We start from the raw sequence: 18,844 nt of genomic DNA, 5'->3' as shown, positions 1-18,844 counted from the left end.
ATTTCTCAACTTATCAATGTCTTAAAAGCTTTATTCTTTAGAAGTAGAGCAAAAATTCTGTTAAGCAAACTATAACCAAGAACAATACTATTTTTTTAATAATTTATTAAATTCTATTAAAGAATCAGACATAAATTTTTAATGCTGTTTTGGCTGCAATAAATGTTGAGGACTATGTTTGGACATGAACACATAGCTGTATGTGTCAAGATGGTTTGGAGCTTCACAACTCACATAGGAGCTTTATGAAGCACTGTTTTTTCTGGGACGACACAGTTTCATAGCAGGAATAAGTAAAGCTGAGAAAAGCAAGGAATTTTTTTGTCTCAAGGGAAATTACAATATTCCAACATCTGTTTTCAAATTAAGACAGTCAAAATGCTGAACTTTTCATAGAGTGACAACTTAGAAAAAAATGAAATCCAGGAATGTATAACTTTTGCTTTTGATCATTTTATCTGTGTCTGCTCTGGTCTGGGTGTCCAGCTTTCTTAGGCTTTAATGGGGAAAAACAGTGGACGTACTCCACAGCCCAGATGTGTCCAAGTCATATCCCCAAATCGAGAAGCCTGGAAATGCTTCTGAGTGTGTTCTGTCTTACATGGCATCCTCTGACACTGAACTGCAACTTATACAAAGGATAAGCATGCTTCATCCCTGATTCGGACCTGTTGGCCAGGATTTGAGACTGGGCTATATGTTTTATCCTGTCCTGCTATCATATAAACTTTATGCTGATTTCTGAGGTACTCTCAAATATTTTAATGGGAGTTATGGTCCTGTGCAGGAAAGAATGGGGAAGAAAGCAGCAAAACCACACGAAGCTCTTATAAACCTCGCCGTTACCCTGAACACACAAAGGTTAATGTCAGATGAATACAATATTATGTGCCTTAGATCACCAAAACAATCCAAAGTAATGTTTTCATTTGGATAGAACTGGTGGAAAATTTTGATTAAATGGAAACTTCCTTTTTCATTGACAATTCATTTTGATGGAAAACGCCTGCCTAATCCTTGTAATACGCTACCAGACAGTCCCACAAGGCAAATTCACTGTTTATGCATGACTTAGAGAGAATGGTCATCAGCCAGGTTGCTTCAGTGCTTTGCCATCACAGCTCAGCTCTGTCTTATTTGCCAGCTCAAACCTGGGGTGCCAATTGCGGTGGCGAGCAGTGTGAACTGGTCAGTCACTCATTTCACACACGCCACAGATCAATTCCTGTATGATAGTGCTTTTTCATTTACCACATATGCTGAACTGCATTTGACCTGGCGGTGAAAGGTTTCATTTACCATTACAGTCACTTCAGCTGTGCAGTCTCCAGTCTGTACGCTGATTTATGGATGGATGGATTTGCATATGGCAAACATCCACACAGCTTTATAAGTTTGCATTTATGCCAATAAATGTAAAGTCAGGGCTATGATACTAGTATGAGAAATGTTTTTATTAGAAATAGCTCTGCTTGGGTTTTTTGTTGTTGTTGGGGGTTTTTTTTTGTTTTGTTTTGTACTTTTTTTTTAAATGCACGGAAGGATAAAATACCATTCCATTTCCAGTTTAAGACACGGGGACGCTGCTAAAAAAAACAACTCTTTATTTCTTCTTCTTTGTTTCTTATTTCTTTCTTATAACTGTTCCTTAGCAGGTATACATGGGAATCATCTTGTCCCCGGGGGCAGGACAGAGTACGAATCCTGACACTGATGGAGAAATGTCCAGGCTGATCTTGGAGATGGGAGCATAAGAACAGCAACGTCCAGCCAGACCAAGAGCCAGTCTAATGCAGTGACTACTGGTGACCAGCCATGGATGATCAAGGAAAGAACATGAGAACAGGAGAAGACATAGTTCCTGATAGCCCTTACGTCAGAGCTGAAGAAAATTGTGCCAGGATTTCTGGGTGATTTTTTTGGTTTGGTTTTGGTTGGGTTGGGATTGGGTTTTCAGTTGTTGGGTTTTTTTAAACAGCATTTGATCTCCTCCATATCTGGCCTAATTAACTGACTACTGCAGAAGGCTCATGTTTGTGTAATTTCAATACCAACACTGCTAACACCCTGTACAAATACTAAAAGCCAATGTCCTGGTTTTCAGAAATTTTTACTGTAAGCAAGCTGTCATTCTCTCCACAATGTACACGTGTATCTTCAATTAATGTTAACACTGTCTTGATGAAACATCATGACAAATATTCATTCATTCTTTGTTTCCTGGTATGAGCAAAGGAGAAAAGATCCACCTCCCACCCACATTCTGTAACAGATTTAGGAATGCAAGACCTTTCATGCTTAAATCATCTACTATGCAACGCAAACGTTTATACCCGCTGAAACACAAAACACATCATTCATTATTTTGAAACTTAATTTTGAATTAGACATTTACATTGAGGAACAGCCAAAAATAACCTGCAGCAGGGTGTGGCGTAATTTTGCGCTGTTTATGGATCTGGTCCAAGTATGGGTGTGTAAACAGCTTCATATTTATATATATTATGTAGGTAAATGCATGCATGCACCTAAGGATACTTTCAGAATTCAGGGAGTCTGGGAAGTTTCTTCCCTCAACTTAGCTTCACAGAGGCATAGGCTGAGCTTAGCCAGACCCAAAAATCCCTTTGGAAGTGCAGTCGGGTGGGAGAGAGCTCCTGGTCTCAGTAGGACAAAACAGAGGAAGGAGTTACCTGTGTTGCATTTATGCTCCACGTACCCTGCCACTGGCTAGCAACTTTATACAGATGTCTGATGTCTGCGTGTCCTTTAGTTATCGCTTGAACAGGCTCAGAGACTTTCTTACAGTATGTGGCCTTCTTGATATATGAATCTTTTGCATATATATTAATATATAATGCAATTTCTACCTTTTAACATCATCCTTGGCCAGCACTAGGGGTGTTAGGATGCCTCTGTTCCAAGACATCACAGACGTGTTTACTAATAAGTTACTTTGTGGGTTGTTCTCTGACTGCTAACATAGGTTAAGTAACAGCTCCAATTAATTAAATCAATGCCCCTTACAGACAAGTGAAGGACTTCACAGCCAATTGCACCAGAGATCAGAAGTAGCGCAAATGTGTTTCCTATTGGATTTTATGCTACAAATGGTTTCTGCTCCTATTTTTAATAGAAAACATTCTTTTTGCTTCCTTCTTTAAATGTATACCTATCATAAAATGTGAAAAATTTTATTGCCCCACCACCCTCTACTGCATTTGAGACTTTCTGCATTTTCTTAATATGTGACATAGACGACAATAAATTTTAGGATAATAGAAGTGTCTGCACAAGTGGCTACATCTGAGTGGCTGCAATTTGAGATTTCTCTTGCTGTTTTGCAAAGAGCACTGAGAGCCCATTGACAAGATGTCTGGGGCGAGGGAGCACATGGCCCCGTGCTCCCTGTCCCACTTTGTCAGACTGATATTTGAAAAGGAGCAGGGATTCCTTGCTCTCCTGTTAACGTTTGCAGCTATTTGGAGTGGCAGGAAAGCAGCTCTGGAGTTTCCTGCTGTGGGGAGAGCTCCTGGGCCCTCTCCAATGAGCTCATGTGAGAAGCAGGCAGTAGCAACTTTCATTCAAAGTGCCTGGAGCCATAGCTACAGTAAGTAAGTAATACCCCGGTAAGGGATAAAACTTTCCACAATGCTGTGCCCTTTTTTGATAGATATGGGAATGGTTATTGAAACAGAACAACTGCATTATGGAAACCCTATTCCAACATTGCAGTGTTACTTATCTAAAGTTACTGTGCTCGAATCAGCGGAACTGCTTCAAGGCTGATTTGTGTCTAATGTGTGCTCTATGTTACATTCACACAGATGGACTTCTGCACAGAAGGTTTTAATGGAAAGACCTGTTAACAGGGAAAATGGGAGGGGGCTTGGATATGACATTCCTTTGCTCAAAAACTCAGTTTAAACTTGCTTGGGCATTCAGAAATATCTGATCAAATTTCATATTGATACTCATCCTTAAAAGGACTCAAAGATCCACCAGACTGAGTGAGAGTCTTTCGTAGCGACTTCAGTTGACATTGTATCCTACCGGACATGAGGATGCAATGAACCACAGCAAGGCAATGAATGCTCTTCTTGTGGTAGAGCACAGCGGACCCATGGGATAAGCAGGATCAAGAGGGATTGTTACTGAATGAAAACATTCATTTGGGAACAGAACAATATTTTGAACAGTTTTTGCCTCATTTCTTCCCATTAACTGGGCAGAGCTCAAAAATTTCAAGTGATCCTTACAGTTGCTTGGTGGTGTTGGTTTATTATTTCATAAGTGAAGAAGAACTTGTATAACCTCCCAAAAGGGCACTTCACGCCGCAAGTGCCATGTACGCTGAAATCAATGGGACTACTCATGTGAGTAGGAATATGTAACATCAGTTCTTTTTTTCATTTTTAATCTCCTGGTAAATACCGAGACAAATCACATTTCATTACAGGAATATTAGTGTGATTGACCAAATCCCAGAGCCTTTCAATAATTGCCCTTTATAAATTCAGTGAATGAAATTGCATTTAACTTTGTCTCTGTGAGTTCTTTTCAACACAATGTAACCAGACCAAATTAGTGCACAGAAGATTTTTGAGAAAGAAAATGTGTGCTGTATACGATTACAAGGGTGACACAAGCCATTTACTGAATTATGGAGCTTGAATGAAATACATCATGGTATTTCAAGGTAAGTAGATGGAAACTACAGAACAATATCTGGGGAAATGGTATTGGTAAACTACAGCAACAGTCCCATGTTATCTCATGATTAAGGGGTAGGTACATAATTCACATCACCTTTGGAGGTGAACTTTACTTTGGAAAAATTTTCTAGTCCTTGTGCCTGCCTAATCACAGTTTTTGGAGCTGTTTCAGGCATAAATGGCTTAGTAAATCTTTCTCTCTCCATATATATACATGCCAATTCTATCTAAGCAGACACGAGGTACAATAAAACATGTAGAAAAACATCTGACTCAGAGCCTATTAAGATTTTTATTTTATTCCATGTTCCACATTTTTCTACTGTTTACTTTCACTTTTTCACCTTTTTGGATGCACGAAGAACTGTATCTTCTGAAGGATAAATCTAGTTTTAAATGAAAATATTCACCCATTCTACCTAGTTCAACATGTACTGGAGTACAGCAGCGGAGCAGAATAGTGAAATGCTGAGCAGTTTGTAAGGAAGATTAAAGTAATGATTATTTTGGGTGCCTCCAGAGTCAGATACAGACACAATTCAGAATAATACTCAAATCCCTTACATTTCTTCCACTCCTATCACACTTGTCTGCCAGACTTTCAGTGAAGGTCTACATCTGCTTATTGCTTAGATCTTGTGCTTTTTCTGTCTTTTCTCTTTGTTCTTCCTTTTTTTTTTCTTTTTTTTTTTTTTTTTGGGGGGGGGGGGGAATGATGGCTTTTTTAGCTTATCTTTTTTTGAAATATTAAAAGAAGCAGGAAATGTATAGTAGTGGGAGACCTGATATTGCTTTTTCAGATTCACTTTTCCCCAAGTGGTCATTATTACAGCAGATCTATTTAAGGCATGGGAGTTTCCATACCTGTGAATAGGTTAAAGTTTTATGGTGCTGCTTTTCACAGCACTTTGAAATGCAACGATCTTTGCCAGGAGCTAGCTAGAGAATTATTTACATATCTCCCTTCCTACCTCAGCTGACCATTCACATGCAAATAGGAGCTTTGACAGATTCTCCACACATTTATGAAACCCAGTGATCTGTCCATTTTTCAACTCAGAATGAAAGATATGACAATGCCTTAGAATAAAGCCCTGCCAGACTCTAGATTAGTTTCTTACTCTGCAATATTGAATATGAAGGGAAAAAAAGCCAATTTTCTTGGAATGGAAAATTTTGGGAGCATAGTGAATGCATTTTGGTCACAAAATAAGTATCGATTTCTTAGAGACCAGCTGGGGGACAGCAGTTTTACAAACTGTTTGAAAGGCAGAACTGACTTCGGCTCTTGCTTTTTTCTCCCTTGGTCACTCGGAACCCAACAAAATAACTCAGCCCCTCAAAACCCCTGATTTTTAGAATAGGTTCAAATCATTGCACCGTGGGCACACCGTGACATCAGGGGAGGAAAATGAACAGCAGACACTTAAGCTGGCCCTGCCTGTTAAACCCCATGTTTGAAGAAACTTGACTTGGACTACTGAGCACTTGCCCATAGTACGTACTCACTCATAAGTGGGTCCCAGAACAGTTCACCTCTGCATAGCACAGGTTCATGGTCTGGCCCCGCACATGCAAGCAACTGTCTCTTAAACCCCAGTGTCCAAGAGACCTGACTGAGTGGTTCAGCTCAGGACAATATTCTGCTTTCATGGTGATCATCAAAAGTCATTGCTATTCTACCTACTTGCCAGTTGTTATTTTAAAGGAAAACTTGTCTTAAGACTTAACATCTCCTTTTCTGGTGTAGTTTCAGTGTCTTATAACCAGAAACAAATACACATTTCCTAGTCTAAAAAGCTGTATTTCACCTCTCCTCATGTAATTTAAATATATTGATCACTTTCATATGTCTGGCATAAGGTAAAATAGTTTCTATGCATAGTAATTGGGGTGAACTTACAGCGAAACAAAATTCAGCGTTTGTCATATTCCTACATGCTGATGGAAAAAGTTGTTAAGAGAGTGGTAGTTATAAGAAATGTCCTTAAAAATGCTTATGGTCTCAGCTATGGAAATTGTGTTGAAAAATTAGAAGTTGCATTGCTCGGTCTTGTCCTCAGTCCCTTTGGTGCAATGTCAATTAGCAGTATCAGTGGTCTAATTCCCTTCTCACATGCATCACTGCAGTCAGCCATTTAATGAAGTTACACTTGATTTACACCAGAATAATTGGTGATAGCTTAAAATTTCAAATATAGAATAATAATACACATGAGACTTGATACTGCTCTCTTTGAAGACAAATGAAAAAGTTTCTTTACTCCAATAAACAGAACCTTTTACGTTGGTCCCTCTTAGTCTGTTTGCCAGCCTCAAGAAATGGGCTTAGCTCTTCTAGCACCAGAAAACCTGTCAGAAAGCTATGTAGCACGTGGTCAAGTAAGACACCATAGTCTAACAAGTCAAACTACAAACTTGTGCCTGAAATTCAAAGGTACACCAAAATCATACAAAATCTTGTATTTGTTCTGTATTTCTTAATTAACGGCATGAAAACTGGTACTTTATTATGGAAAAAAAATGTTATTCAAAACAACCATTACGTCATGCAAGTAGCATGAGGAAGTATAAAAGCAAAGAAAAAAATTCCTTCAGTTAATTCACTGAAGGTAATATTTAAATGCTGCATTTAAGGTATGTGGAATATATGAACAACCAATTTTATTTTCACATAGGCTAGGCTGATGAGGGGAACAGGTGCTTTCTTAGTTATTTTAGGAATGAGGATGTGAATCTTACAGAGATGCAGAATTCCACTTCTGAATTTATTATAGCAGTTAATCCTCATTATTAAGTTTGAACTAAGGCTGTCAAGCAACAGTTTTCCAGTGAGCAAGTCACAAATGATACGCAATTATGAATGACTGAACTGATTACTGAATATTTCCCCAAGTGGCTAAGAAAGGCTGCCCTCATTGTTGGAGAAAGTGGGAAACATTTTGGGCATGGAAAGTCAGAAAAAGGGCTGTGTGCAGGAAGAAATAGAAGTTTTGTGTCCAGAATCTGTTGGGAAGGAAAACATGTAGGGGCAGAGGAGTATTAAACACCAGTGGTCTGGTAAGGTATGTTCAGACTGGGTGGAATGGGGAGGAAGTGCCCAAAGTGAGGTTTTTAGTTTTGTCTGATAAGCACAAGAAAAAAAAAAATAGATTTTTTTAACTCACTCTTAATTTTAAATATGATTATCAGCCATGATTAGAAAAAAAGAGAAGCCTAGCTTAAACTCTGAGAAATAGGCCAGGATCTTGCAAGCACTCACGTACCTTTGGTAGGCAGTATTGCAAAGACTAAACACAAAGACTTTTCTCCAGAGTCGCCTGTAATCACCTTCACAGTGTATTTAGTGTGAAATAGAGGCGGATACTCCAAAAAACATTGTGAAGCGTTCCTGTATAGAACCGTCTGGACTACCCAAATTGAATTAAATTAGATATGCTTTCTGGATAATAGGCATGTGTTTCATGTCACAGGCGTACATAGCTGTGAATATAACTATTATAATCACTTTAAAGTACCTGTAAGGCCTTTGTATGTTGATCAAAAATAAGTTCTGACTGGACTTCGAATATACACATTAATGGGATTATTCTCAGAGTAGGATACAGTTCTGAATAAGCATGGCAAGTCTCTGACCTCGAGCAATTCCTCATGAGATCACCTAATACCACTTTACAGGTGAAGAAGCTGACACAGAAGAGCCAAAGAATTAATAGGATTTCACATTTAGGGTACTTTCTTTGATTCCCATTACAGTACAGGCTTCCTGTGTATCATCAGCTGTGGTGCTGGGTTTCTGTTAACCTCCAACCTCCATTTGTAGGTGAGGATAACAAAACTTTCCTAATTTGCATGACTGTTGTCCAGTAAAGAGTGTGAGTTCCAGTGGGGGTTAAAAGAATGATGAAAGATGCAAAATTGTAAAGGGATGCCAGAAAAGGAAGTAGAATACCCAGGAGATTACAGTTCCATCACAGATGGGGGAAAAAAATCTGAAAAAATAGAATTAGAAATCTATGTTAATCTTGATCTCAATAGCCCAGGCTGCAGAGAAAAACAAAATTTTCAACACATTATTATTACTACTTTATTTCATGACACTCCTTTAAAAAGAGCTATGTGGAATTTTCTTTCAAATTTAACAAATTCCTAAATCTTTTCACTTGAGATAAGATCTTGCTCGCCTACTTGTTTGAGGTTAGTTTTTATGGCTAGAGTACAAATGACTGAGGATACATATTTAGAACAGCAGTAAAGACGGAGGTTTACCATACTGATAACTGCACAGCCAACATCCTGCAAATACTGCTTTGCTGATGTTTAGGACATTTCAGAGAAGTGCCAGCTAGAGCTCTTTGAAATCGTTATCATACCCTCCTATACATCTGAATATACACTTGGTCTTGGTGGATGGACTCTGACACGTCTTTGAAGAGCAGCAATTTAGAAATAAAGCAATTTCCTAACTATGCAATTTGCAGGTAGCTCAGGAATGCATTTATATTATTGTCTGCAAGGCCATCAGAGCAAGAAGTTTTGATACAGTCATTCATCTGCTCTAGTAGAAGGAAATATGAGGAAAAAAAAACAATCTGGAAGATAAAGTTTTCTTTCCAAGATCCCCAGGCATTATTTCTCCTATCACTCAACAGGAACCAACATTTACTACAGGCACCTAGCAGAGTGGAGACCTTGTAAAGGACCTAGCATGATGGAGATGAGACCAAGCTGGCCTACAGATACCCCAGAGCAACACTCATCATCACTGATATGACCCTTGTTGTGTTTTGAGAAAAAGAACTTCATTAGGGGTCAGAACCCTTTCAGACTATACATTCAGGCAAAAGCAGTAAAGTTGCACTGGGAAATGCATGAAGGAAGTAAAAGCAATATTAACACCCTGAAATCTCCAGTTCATCTTAAGAGACCTCACTCTATGCCTTGGCCAGGCGTGGGATCCGTTTCTAGCAAAGGATAGCTATTGCCATTCCAGTGTCAGCTGGTGATGAAAGCTGTACCCTGCACTCTCTGCAGCTCTTTTGGATGCTTGTGAGCGGTATTTATCGTTTGTTGCCTCTAGAAAAGGCCACCAACCCCTCCCCCTTGAAAGGCAGCTCTAAATCCTTTAAATTATCTCACAGAGCTTTTTTGTGTCCTTTTCTCACACAAGGCTGGAATTTCAAAAGGAGCCAAGAGGGGCCGTCAGAACCAACATGAGCTTTGCTTCATTAGAGTGGAGAGTAAAGGAGAGCTTTCTTTTTCCTCCTTCCACAAGTTAGATGAAAGCAAATAACTACTTCATTCCTCAGATTGTTCCCCACAAGATCCAACTTTGCACGAAAATATTTATAAGAGATGAGAATTTTATTTGACTGCTCACTTCTAAAGTTTCTGCAACATCCAGCTGGAGAGATAAGCAGGCGGCCCAACAAATGTCAAACAACTTTAAAACATTAGAAGAATGGCAAAAACTTCTGACTTTACAGCGTTTGGCTATCAAACAGCAAAGGATGAAAACTAGACGTGACACAAAGTAGACCAGTGCTCACACGTTTCAGGGATTGCTGTAGATGTGTCTAGCTCAAGGGGAATCTGTAATCCCCAAAGTGAGAAAAGAATCCCCCAAACTGTAAGTCTATTTAGAATTTTTAGAAATGAACCTAAATTAGGTTTCATCCTGCTCTGACTATTGAAATAGTTCTGCTGAAAAAGGGGAGAAACAGGGTCAAGGCACCTGTCCTCTGAGGTGCACATATGCATATGTATTTTTATTTGCAAACTATGCTATATGAAATTGAGTTTTCAATATATTTTTCTTTTAAAGTGTAGAAACATTCAGAAAGTAACAGAGCTTGTCAGGGGACAGCTTATTGAAAGCTCCGAATGATTAAGCTATTAAATTAGTAAAGCTCTGCAGCCCCAGACAGTCACTTCCAGCATGTGTCACTGGATTTGGGATGAGCTTATTAAGGAGGAGAGACGTGGGAAATGTGAGATGTAAGTTAGGTAATTGTTTGAAGAATATGAAGAATGTAGTGGTACTGTATATTTCTTGCTATAACTGAAAGTTTGATGCAAATTTAGATAGAAACACAGGTGACCTCAAGATCATAGATACTGAGGGCATACATAAGTTTAATCAGTTGGATTTTTACAGACTTTAAATACTCATTTAAGCAGAGACAGTTTCTTAAATTAGGATGCTTTGGATCAGAATACAGCCTAAGTTCTTCCATAGCATTTAATTGGTACCTTCTTTTGATACCTTCCCAGAAAGAAAGAAACTAAATGAATGAACAAGGAGCTTAATTCCTTTTACAGTCACTGAAAAGCGATGAGCACCCTTAAAGTCTCATTCAGTCTGCCTAACCCAAGATTAGCTCTCTGGAGGTACCTCTCCTTCCACTGACAGTGAAAAGAGGCTAATGTGGCTGACTGTGTCAGTCAAAAAGAAAGAGAAAGACACCACAGGGAACCTCCTGTGGTGCAGGAGAAAGGCTACAGCGCTCTTAAGATTTCTGATGCTCTCAACAGCTGTGGCCATCCTTTTCTCTCTTGTACATTGGGGCACTATCCCACTTGGAAAAAAATAGGAAAAGTCAAGTAAATGTACTATCCCCACAGTTATTCTCACCATCCACAGCTGTTCCTGGAAGAGAGCAGCTAACCTATATGAAGGCTGTATGTGGGAGGACCGTGAACTTGCAGACATTCCTGAAGGGAGCTTAATCCTGCAAAGGAAGGAATTCGCTGAATCGCCCACCAGCACACCACCAGCAGCAACTTTCACATGTAACCTTAATTAACAAGAGCACTAGGACAAGCTACAGAACTTCCATTTAAAATTTTGACATGGAGCTGCCAGGGTCCACCCCACACATTTGCTTAAAAATAAGCATGTGGGAGCCTGAAGACAATTTTACCCTTTTTAGCTTTCAAACAACTGGAAAATGTCACAACCATTGACACTACTTAGAAGGATTTGTTTTCTTCTCAGTCACTTAGGCACTGCCTCAGGTGAAGATGTGATTTTGCTTCAGATTGAACTAGGGTCAAGTCAGGCTCCAGCTGATGTTCAAAATATTGGAGCAACTTTGTATTTCTTGTGCTTCCATTGCAATGTTCCAGGTATGCACATGAGAGAAAAAGCCTGTGGGCCAGAGGAAGTAAATAAAAAAGATGTCTCTCTAATGGCAGCTGTAGGCATTAAAGGCCATATGCAGAATCAGTGATTAGGCAAACCAAAACCATATTAAAAGGATCAGAGTACAGTAATACATTAAATAAAAACTGAAAAACACTTCCAAGCAAAAAGAAAGAGTTAAAAATACAAATCATTTAGTGGTTTCTTCTCAGATAGAACTTTATGTAAATGCTTTCTGTATATACAGATGCACATGCAGAAGAGATTCTCATAAATAACCCATTTACATTGTAGCAACCTGCAAAGACTGGGTTTCTTATTTTAAATATTGTTTTGCTAAACCTTATGGAATAAATACACACCTGAATAAACCCTAAGTGAACAGATAGGTACGTCAGTCCTGATCAAAAAACTTCAAGCACAGAAGTAAATTTTAAGGCAGGCTTCACATAGCAGTAGATCCACTGAGCTCAGTGAAACAATGGCTGTTTAAATTCCTCACTAGGTCAGGTTTAAAGATGCTGTAACAAACAGCAGGGGTAAGTGCTGCACACCTTGTCTACAGCAAAAGAGTAGAGTTTCCATTGCTGTCAATACGGCACCTTCCATGAATAATTCAGTCATTTGCAAACCGTACAGCACAAATAATTATACAGAACTCCAGATTCTCAGAAAAGGGAGGTTCTGTAATTCATAAACCACTTTTTCCACTGGAATTAAATGGGAAAGTTGGAAACACAAAATGAAAATGTTGGGCTAGCTTTTCACCCTCCTTGTTCCAATTACACTGCCTGTCTCAGGCCCTAAATTAGCTAGCTGAAAATTTCCCTATATAGGCAAGATCTGAGCTTAGGCACTTCCTTCATCAGCTTCTCTCTCCTGTCAGCCCATGGGGCACGTCAGAAGCAGGCAGGGTAGTCCTACCGTCTCCCCTGACAGTTCTCAGGTCTCATGAAGACACCACTCAACCAACATTAGACCAACGCACAGAGCTTATCTGAAGTACTCATCATTTTGAGGCAAAAAAAGGCTGAAGAGGCTGAGGCTGCATCTGACGTCTTCATTGCCTCCCAGCCTCCTGCACTGACTGAACAGTGAGGTCCAAGAGCACCAGAGCAGTGCAGAAATACCGTCAGGAATGGTGGAAGCTGAAGAGTGTTACAAACCCATGCCTAGACTGCAAACGTCACCAGTTTGCCTTCCTTCACAGTCTTCTTCCTAAGTCTGGGCTGCCCTTCTCTCCTTTTCAGGCACATTAGAGGACTTTTCCCTCAGACAGTGCTCTTACAACATAGTTTAAGCAAAAGTATTTTTAAGCAGATACCTTGAAATCTGAGACAAACTCTAATACCGGTCCCAACTCAAGAGACAGGCTCCCTTGCCAATATTTCTCTCCCCATTTCCTTCTCCCACTTTGTCCTGCTTTCCCAATATTTATGGAGGTATTGAATTGTGAGTTATAGAGTTTGATGGAAAGGAAAAACCACAATCAAACCCACTGGCAGGTCATCAACTACAACCAGACTGGGTCAACAAACTACAAACCAGGTATCATATTTACACTAGCATACATACAGGTAATTCAGTGCGGTGTCATTCCTCCCTCGTCATGGCATGTTGGACTGATTGAAAAGGACAGAAGTTTTGCCATTGCTTTCACTAGGGCCAGCATTTCATCCGTATAAAAAACCATCCTATAAAATTGTAAATCAACTGCACATCAAGGATGGAGTAGTTCTCACTATCACTGCAACTTTAAACAAAACACTTATTTTTAATATGGCTTGAATTGGAGCCAGGGAGTAATGGAGCTAAATCTGTGTGCAATGCTTTTCCACTTACTTATTCTCAAGCAATATGTATCCAATTGAGCAACAATAACAAAGAACCACACATGTACTCTTACAAAACATACTTACAGCATTTAATAATTTTCAATAGACAAGTAGGATGCGACAGATGGATTTGAGAAAGCTGGGTTCACACGATTTACTCATGTGGAGAACAAAATCGGGGTTACCTTAGGAAAAATCTGTAAATCAATGAATCATTAATGGAAACTCTCTCTTCTTTGGGCTTATATGTTTATATTTAAAGGTTACTGTAGCTGGTTCCACCTCTGTTTGTGCCGTTACCTCCCCATACAGAGGACAGCAAAAGAAAATAGGAAACAATAAATGATACAAGAAATCCATCTGGCGTTAAGACTATATTTATTGTTTTAAACTTTGCACACTCAACTTGATCACCATCTTTCTGAGAACTCTGTGCTCAATAGAAGTTTCCTGAACAGAACCTGTGACCTAGTGACTTAACAACAGACGCCGAAATTGAAGCCAATGAGATTAAAAAAAAAAAACAACAACAGGAAACAACAACAAAAAACCCCAAACAACAAACCCCCCTACATTCTTTAAGGAAAGATTCCTTTAGTTTTGACATATCAACAATGACATTTCTTGTTACGTTACAATAAGGACACAAAGTCTTGGAAGGACACAATAAGAGGAGCTCAGAGGTTGAAGGGCTCAACTGAGCTTTAAGTTTTATAGCTGGTTTTACCATATTTAGGCTATAATCCAGAACTTCAATGAACTTTGGGTCAGGCCTTTAATCATATTAATTACCTTTGGCTGAAATAAGGAGATAAACATCATCTGTGCAAAACCTTTCCAATCCATGCATTAAGATGAAAATGCTTGGAAACTTTAAAATGTACGGAGCAAAACCCTGATGCTACCAAACAGGAGTTTCACCACAGATTTCAGCTGGACAAGGATTCCCCTAGTGCTCTCCTCAAATTTCCTTCCTTTAATATGCCACCAAAATCAAGGTTATATAAACCAAATAACCAGAACTCTGTTTTACAATAAACAGAAAGAACCTTTTCAGACCGCAGATGTGGCCTTAATATATGCATTTATGCACTTTCTCTTCCTCTTCCTATCCGTAACATGCCCTGTAGGATGCTTCTAATCTCTGCAAGACTGAGTGACAAGAAGTTAAGAGGAAGCAAGAATGGGAGTTCACTGAAACTTCTGTCCAGCAACCTGGGAAATGGCAGAGCTAATACTGGACCTTTGAAAACAAGTGACCATAGGAAATCAAGGTTGGCAGGGATTTAACCCTTCATGACTCATTTTGCTAACTTTTAAAGTGAATGCCTGAGCTTTTAACCATGTTTGACATCTAATTAGTCAAGAAAAACGAGAAGTTAAAATACATCCTTGCTTTTCTTTTGAAATAAAGCACCGACAATTAGCTCCAAGGTATTTGTTTAGGCAAAAACCAAGCATGCCTGTTAAAAGAAAGCACAATGACAGTCACTGCAAAGAGAAGTCGCTTGGGTCATTCTTTTCACGCTGCATATTTTTTTTCAATATCATAAGTTTATTTTACTCAACCACAGTTCTTCATGGAGAGTCAGAATGGGTAACTGGGCAGCTTCTTTTCCTAATTGCAAGCAGTTGGAATAGAGATGAATCACATAGTATCACATAGTCATATAGCGGTGAGGTATATATACCCTGAGAGATACATATTAGCATGTAAGGTATTCAGTCAGTGCCTAAAAGACATTTTTTCAATACCTACAGCTCTTAAGGCTGTTCCTACGCAAGGTGTTAACATTGATCTGTGCATAGAATGCTGCGCTGGAAGCAAAATTTGTCTAGAAAAGCGCCAGCTGATAAGGCTTAGTTTTCCCTGACTGATAATGATATCCCTGTATTTAGGGATCAGTGCAGCAGCACAGGCAACACGCTCCTCTTGACCTGGCCGAGCATTTACACTGGTCATTAGCATTAAGCATGTGAGTTGGTCTGATCTGATTTTTAGGGTTACACATGTTTTAAGTCAAATACGTGTATCAAAGGCCGGAGTGTGAATTCCTGTAAGTCTTCAGACTTTAACTTGCTTTGAATTAACTACGCATTTACTTTCTTTGCTAGATAGGGCTCCTCAGCATTTGAACTCATTTTCTTTTTACAATGATCCGCCAATTATAAAAACAGTTTGAATGTGCCTTTCAGTTTCCTGTTTTGCTCATGTAGGACTGACTGTATATTAAAATTTGTTGTCTGATATATTTAAAAAATGAAAATGAGACCCTTTCTCCCAGCAAGAGCAGAACTGGAAAACAACCAATCAGCAGAGTAGCAAAATGTTGCTAAACTGTATATGGGCACAGTACCAGTAGGGTGAGAAAAGAAAACAAAAAAAAAGGGAAAAAGAGAAAACCACTATCAGTCAGATTTGGCCATCCTTTGAAATTAATTTCTGTTAATTTAGTCAGTATGAGCAGGGGTAGCAGACTTGAGCCATCAATAAACTTTAAAAGGGTGAAAAAAACCCCCAATAATTAATTAGCCGTTAAACCCCTTTACAGGATATTTTTATAGCATTTACGCTTCTGTATACTAATCTGAGTTTCAGTATGTTTGTAAAAGTTTGGAAGCAATTAAGAGGTTTTTAATGATTTTTTTGACATAACATGTAGTTATGGTAGAAGCTTTCTTCAGCCTCCATTATTCAAAATAATCGATTTTGTGTTAAATACAAATAGCTTTTCTTATGAAAACCAAATTACCAGATTCTGAACCCCTTAAACTGTTCTTTTCATACATATCTCTTCAAGTTTAAAGACACACAAATATGCATATATGTGTTCTTTAATAAAACCCTGCACATGCATTTATTTCTTACAGTGCATCCAAGTTTTGCAGGTGTTTAATTTTTTTTTTTTCATCTGGAGTGCGAAAATGACGTCTGCCTTGTATCAGAGAGGACTTTCCCCCCCTCTCATTCGCAGCATGAGAAAGATGAAAAAAATTGGAAAACCTATTTCTACTGGCAAGAGACGTATTGACACTATACTGTAAACTGAGATTGACATCTATGACCAGGCATGCACACACATGTTCTCTTTTTTCCCACTGTAGAAGCGGTGTGTTACTTTTCCTCCCTTCTTTCAGAGCCGTAGCTGCTGCTCCTTCTCTCAACCTTCAATAATCTGAGAATCATGAGAAGGCAGCTCTTCAGAGAGACATGTATATGCACACAGATGTATAGATCTCCCTTTTAGAAATAATACTCTACAGCTCTTACATTTTAAACTTCTTTCCCAGTTGCACATTCTCCAGATTTGGAGAATTCTTCTGAAAATGTACGTAGAGAGGAACTTTGCTGATAACGAGAAGAATCTGCCTACTTCAGAGTCCTCCTTTAATACTGACAGTATTATACAAAAGTTAATTACTGACAACTGCAGTGTGAATGGCATTACACAATTTCAAACGTAAACGTAATCTCGCAGCCCTCTCTCTTCAGTTACACCTTCCCTGTGATCTCTAATGAAATACATCAGACTACACCGAAAACAATCCCGGTTCAAATAAATCGCACTGCATTAAACATCCATAGGCAGTATTTGCTAGTGCATAACAGTCCTCTCCTCCTTTTCTGGACTGATCTGTTCCTTTCAGTTTATAGTTTCTTGGCAAACCCACCATCTACTGCTTATGTTAGGCATCTGATTGTCAGATTTGTACAAACTGAATATTCATGACTTGAAAATTAACCACTTCATGCCTAAAAAAGGGAAATATAAATCTTCATCTATTCCACGCTGTTTGAAACAGATCTGGTATTGTGGCTGCACTACATGCCCAGCACGGGAGAGATTAGCTGGGTGGCCAAACACGTCTTATCGTTTTAAAGAGTAAAGTCCGATGAAATAGCGCAAGACTGAAAAATACACTTCCACGGCTCAGCACGACCCGGAGTCCTTGTCTGCAAATGCAACTAACTCTTCTTTGTCTGTGTTTAAACTGCGTGGTACCGACGGCAGCACGGAGTGGCTTTTGAAGTATTTTTTCAGAAATTTTTCCTAATGCCAATTTCCCCTTTGGAAGATAAGGAAAAACAGGGAGGAAGGGGGGGCGGGGGGGAGCGACGGGGCAAGGAAGAGAGGTTTTGAGGAAAACGGAGAATAAGAGAGAACAACAGACTTACCTTTATAGGATAATTTGAGCCTTGGCACATTATTCTTCACATGCTGGCAGTTCACTCTTCCTGCTAGTAATACTCCCAAGGAAAGCAAGGCAATCCCCCTGAGCCAGCCCATGCTGCAGCAGCCACTGTAGGGTCCCTGCGAGCCGGAGCCGCGGCGCTCCCCGTCCTGCCGGGCGCCGCCGGGGAACTTCAGGCAACCTGGGGAGCGGAGGTAACAGGTGATGGGGGTGGGCTCCGCGCCCCGCCGCGCCCCGCCGCGCCCCGCCGCCGCCAGCCGCCCCGGCCCCCCGCCTCGCCGCCGCCGCCGCCGCCGCCGCCGCCGCCGGGGCAACTTCAAGCCCCTCTCACGCACACGCCGCGGGCCGGAAAAGGAGGCAGCCCCCGGGCGCGAGTGGCGTGCGGGCGGGGGGGCGGCATGATGCGGGCGGCGGCGGCGGGCGGCGGCGCGGGCCGGGGGCAGGGGCCGGGGCCGGGGCCGGGGCCGGGGCCGGGCCGGGGCTGGCCGGCGCCCCGCTCCCCGCGCGGCGGGCGGGTCCCGGGCGGCAGGGGCGGGCGCGGCGCGGCGGCAGCCCCGCGCTCCCCGCGCACATGGAGGCGCGGGGGACACCGGTTCTCCCCGCGCTCCCGAGAGCGGCTGACAATGGGAGCGCAGGAAAGCGACCCCCCCGTCCCCTGCTGTCACACCACACATGCAAGCAAGAAAAAAAAAGAAAAGAAGAAAAGAAACACATCGCGGCAGAGGTTAGAGGAGGGAACAGAAACCTCCACCAAGCTGGGGAAAGGCACGGAGCTATAAATTTCACGAGCTATTTTATGTCATTGTCCAGGTTGTTGGGTTTGTTGTTTTTTTTTTTTTTAATTTCATCTTACGGTTCTAATGAAAAGATGTACGTCCCCCTTTAAAAACAACAACAGCACAACACAACCCACAATGTTGCTACCCACATAAATAACATCTCCCGCCCATAACGTA

The 18,844-nt window shown here is 40.5% G+C and overlaps 1 protein-coding gene across 1 annotated transcript in view; it reads right to left on the bottom strand.

Moving 5' to 3' along the window:
* Positions 1–18,068, bottom strand: part of SEMA3A (semaphorin 3A) — a 174,732-nt gene extending 156,664 nt beyond the window's left edge. Inside the window, exon 1 of the mRNA XM_076359190.1 lies at positions 17,872–18,068. Within this exon, the coding sequence (XP_076215305.1) occupies positions 17,872–17,983 (112 nt within the window). The 5' untranslated portion in view covers positions 17,984–18,068. The remainder of the gene's footprint in view (positions 1–17,871) is intronic.
* Positions 18,069–18,844: the final 776 nt, after the last annotated feature.

Source organism: Aptenodytes patagonicus, chromosome 1, assembly GCF_965638725.1.
Source record: "Aptenodytes patagonicus chromosome 1, bAptPat1.pri.cur, whole genome shotgun sequence".
In the NCBI taxonomy this organism is placed as follows: Eukaryota; Metazoa; Chordata; class Aves; order Sphenisciformes; family Spheniscidae; genus Aptenodytes; species Aptenodytes patagonicus.
This window is presented reverse-complemented; position numbering and strand designations above follow the sequence as displayed.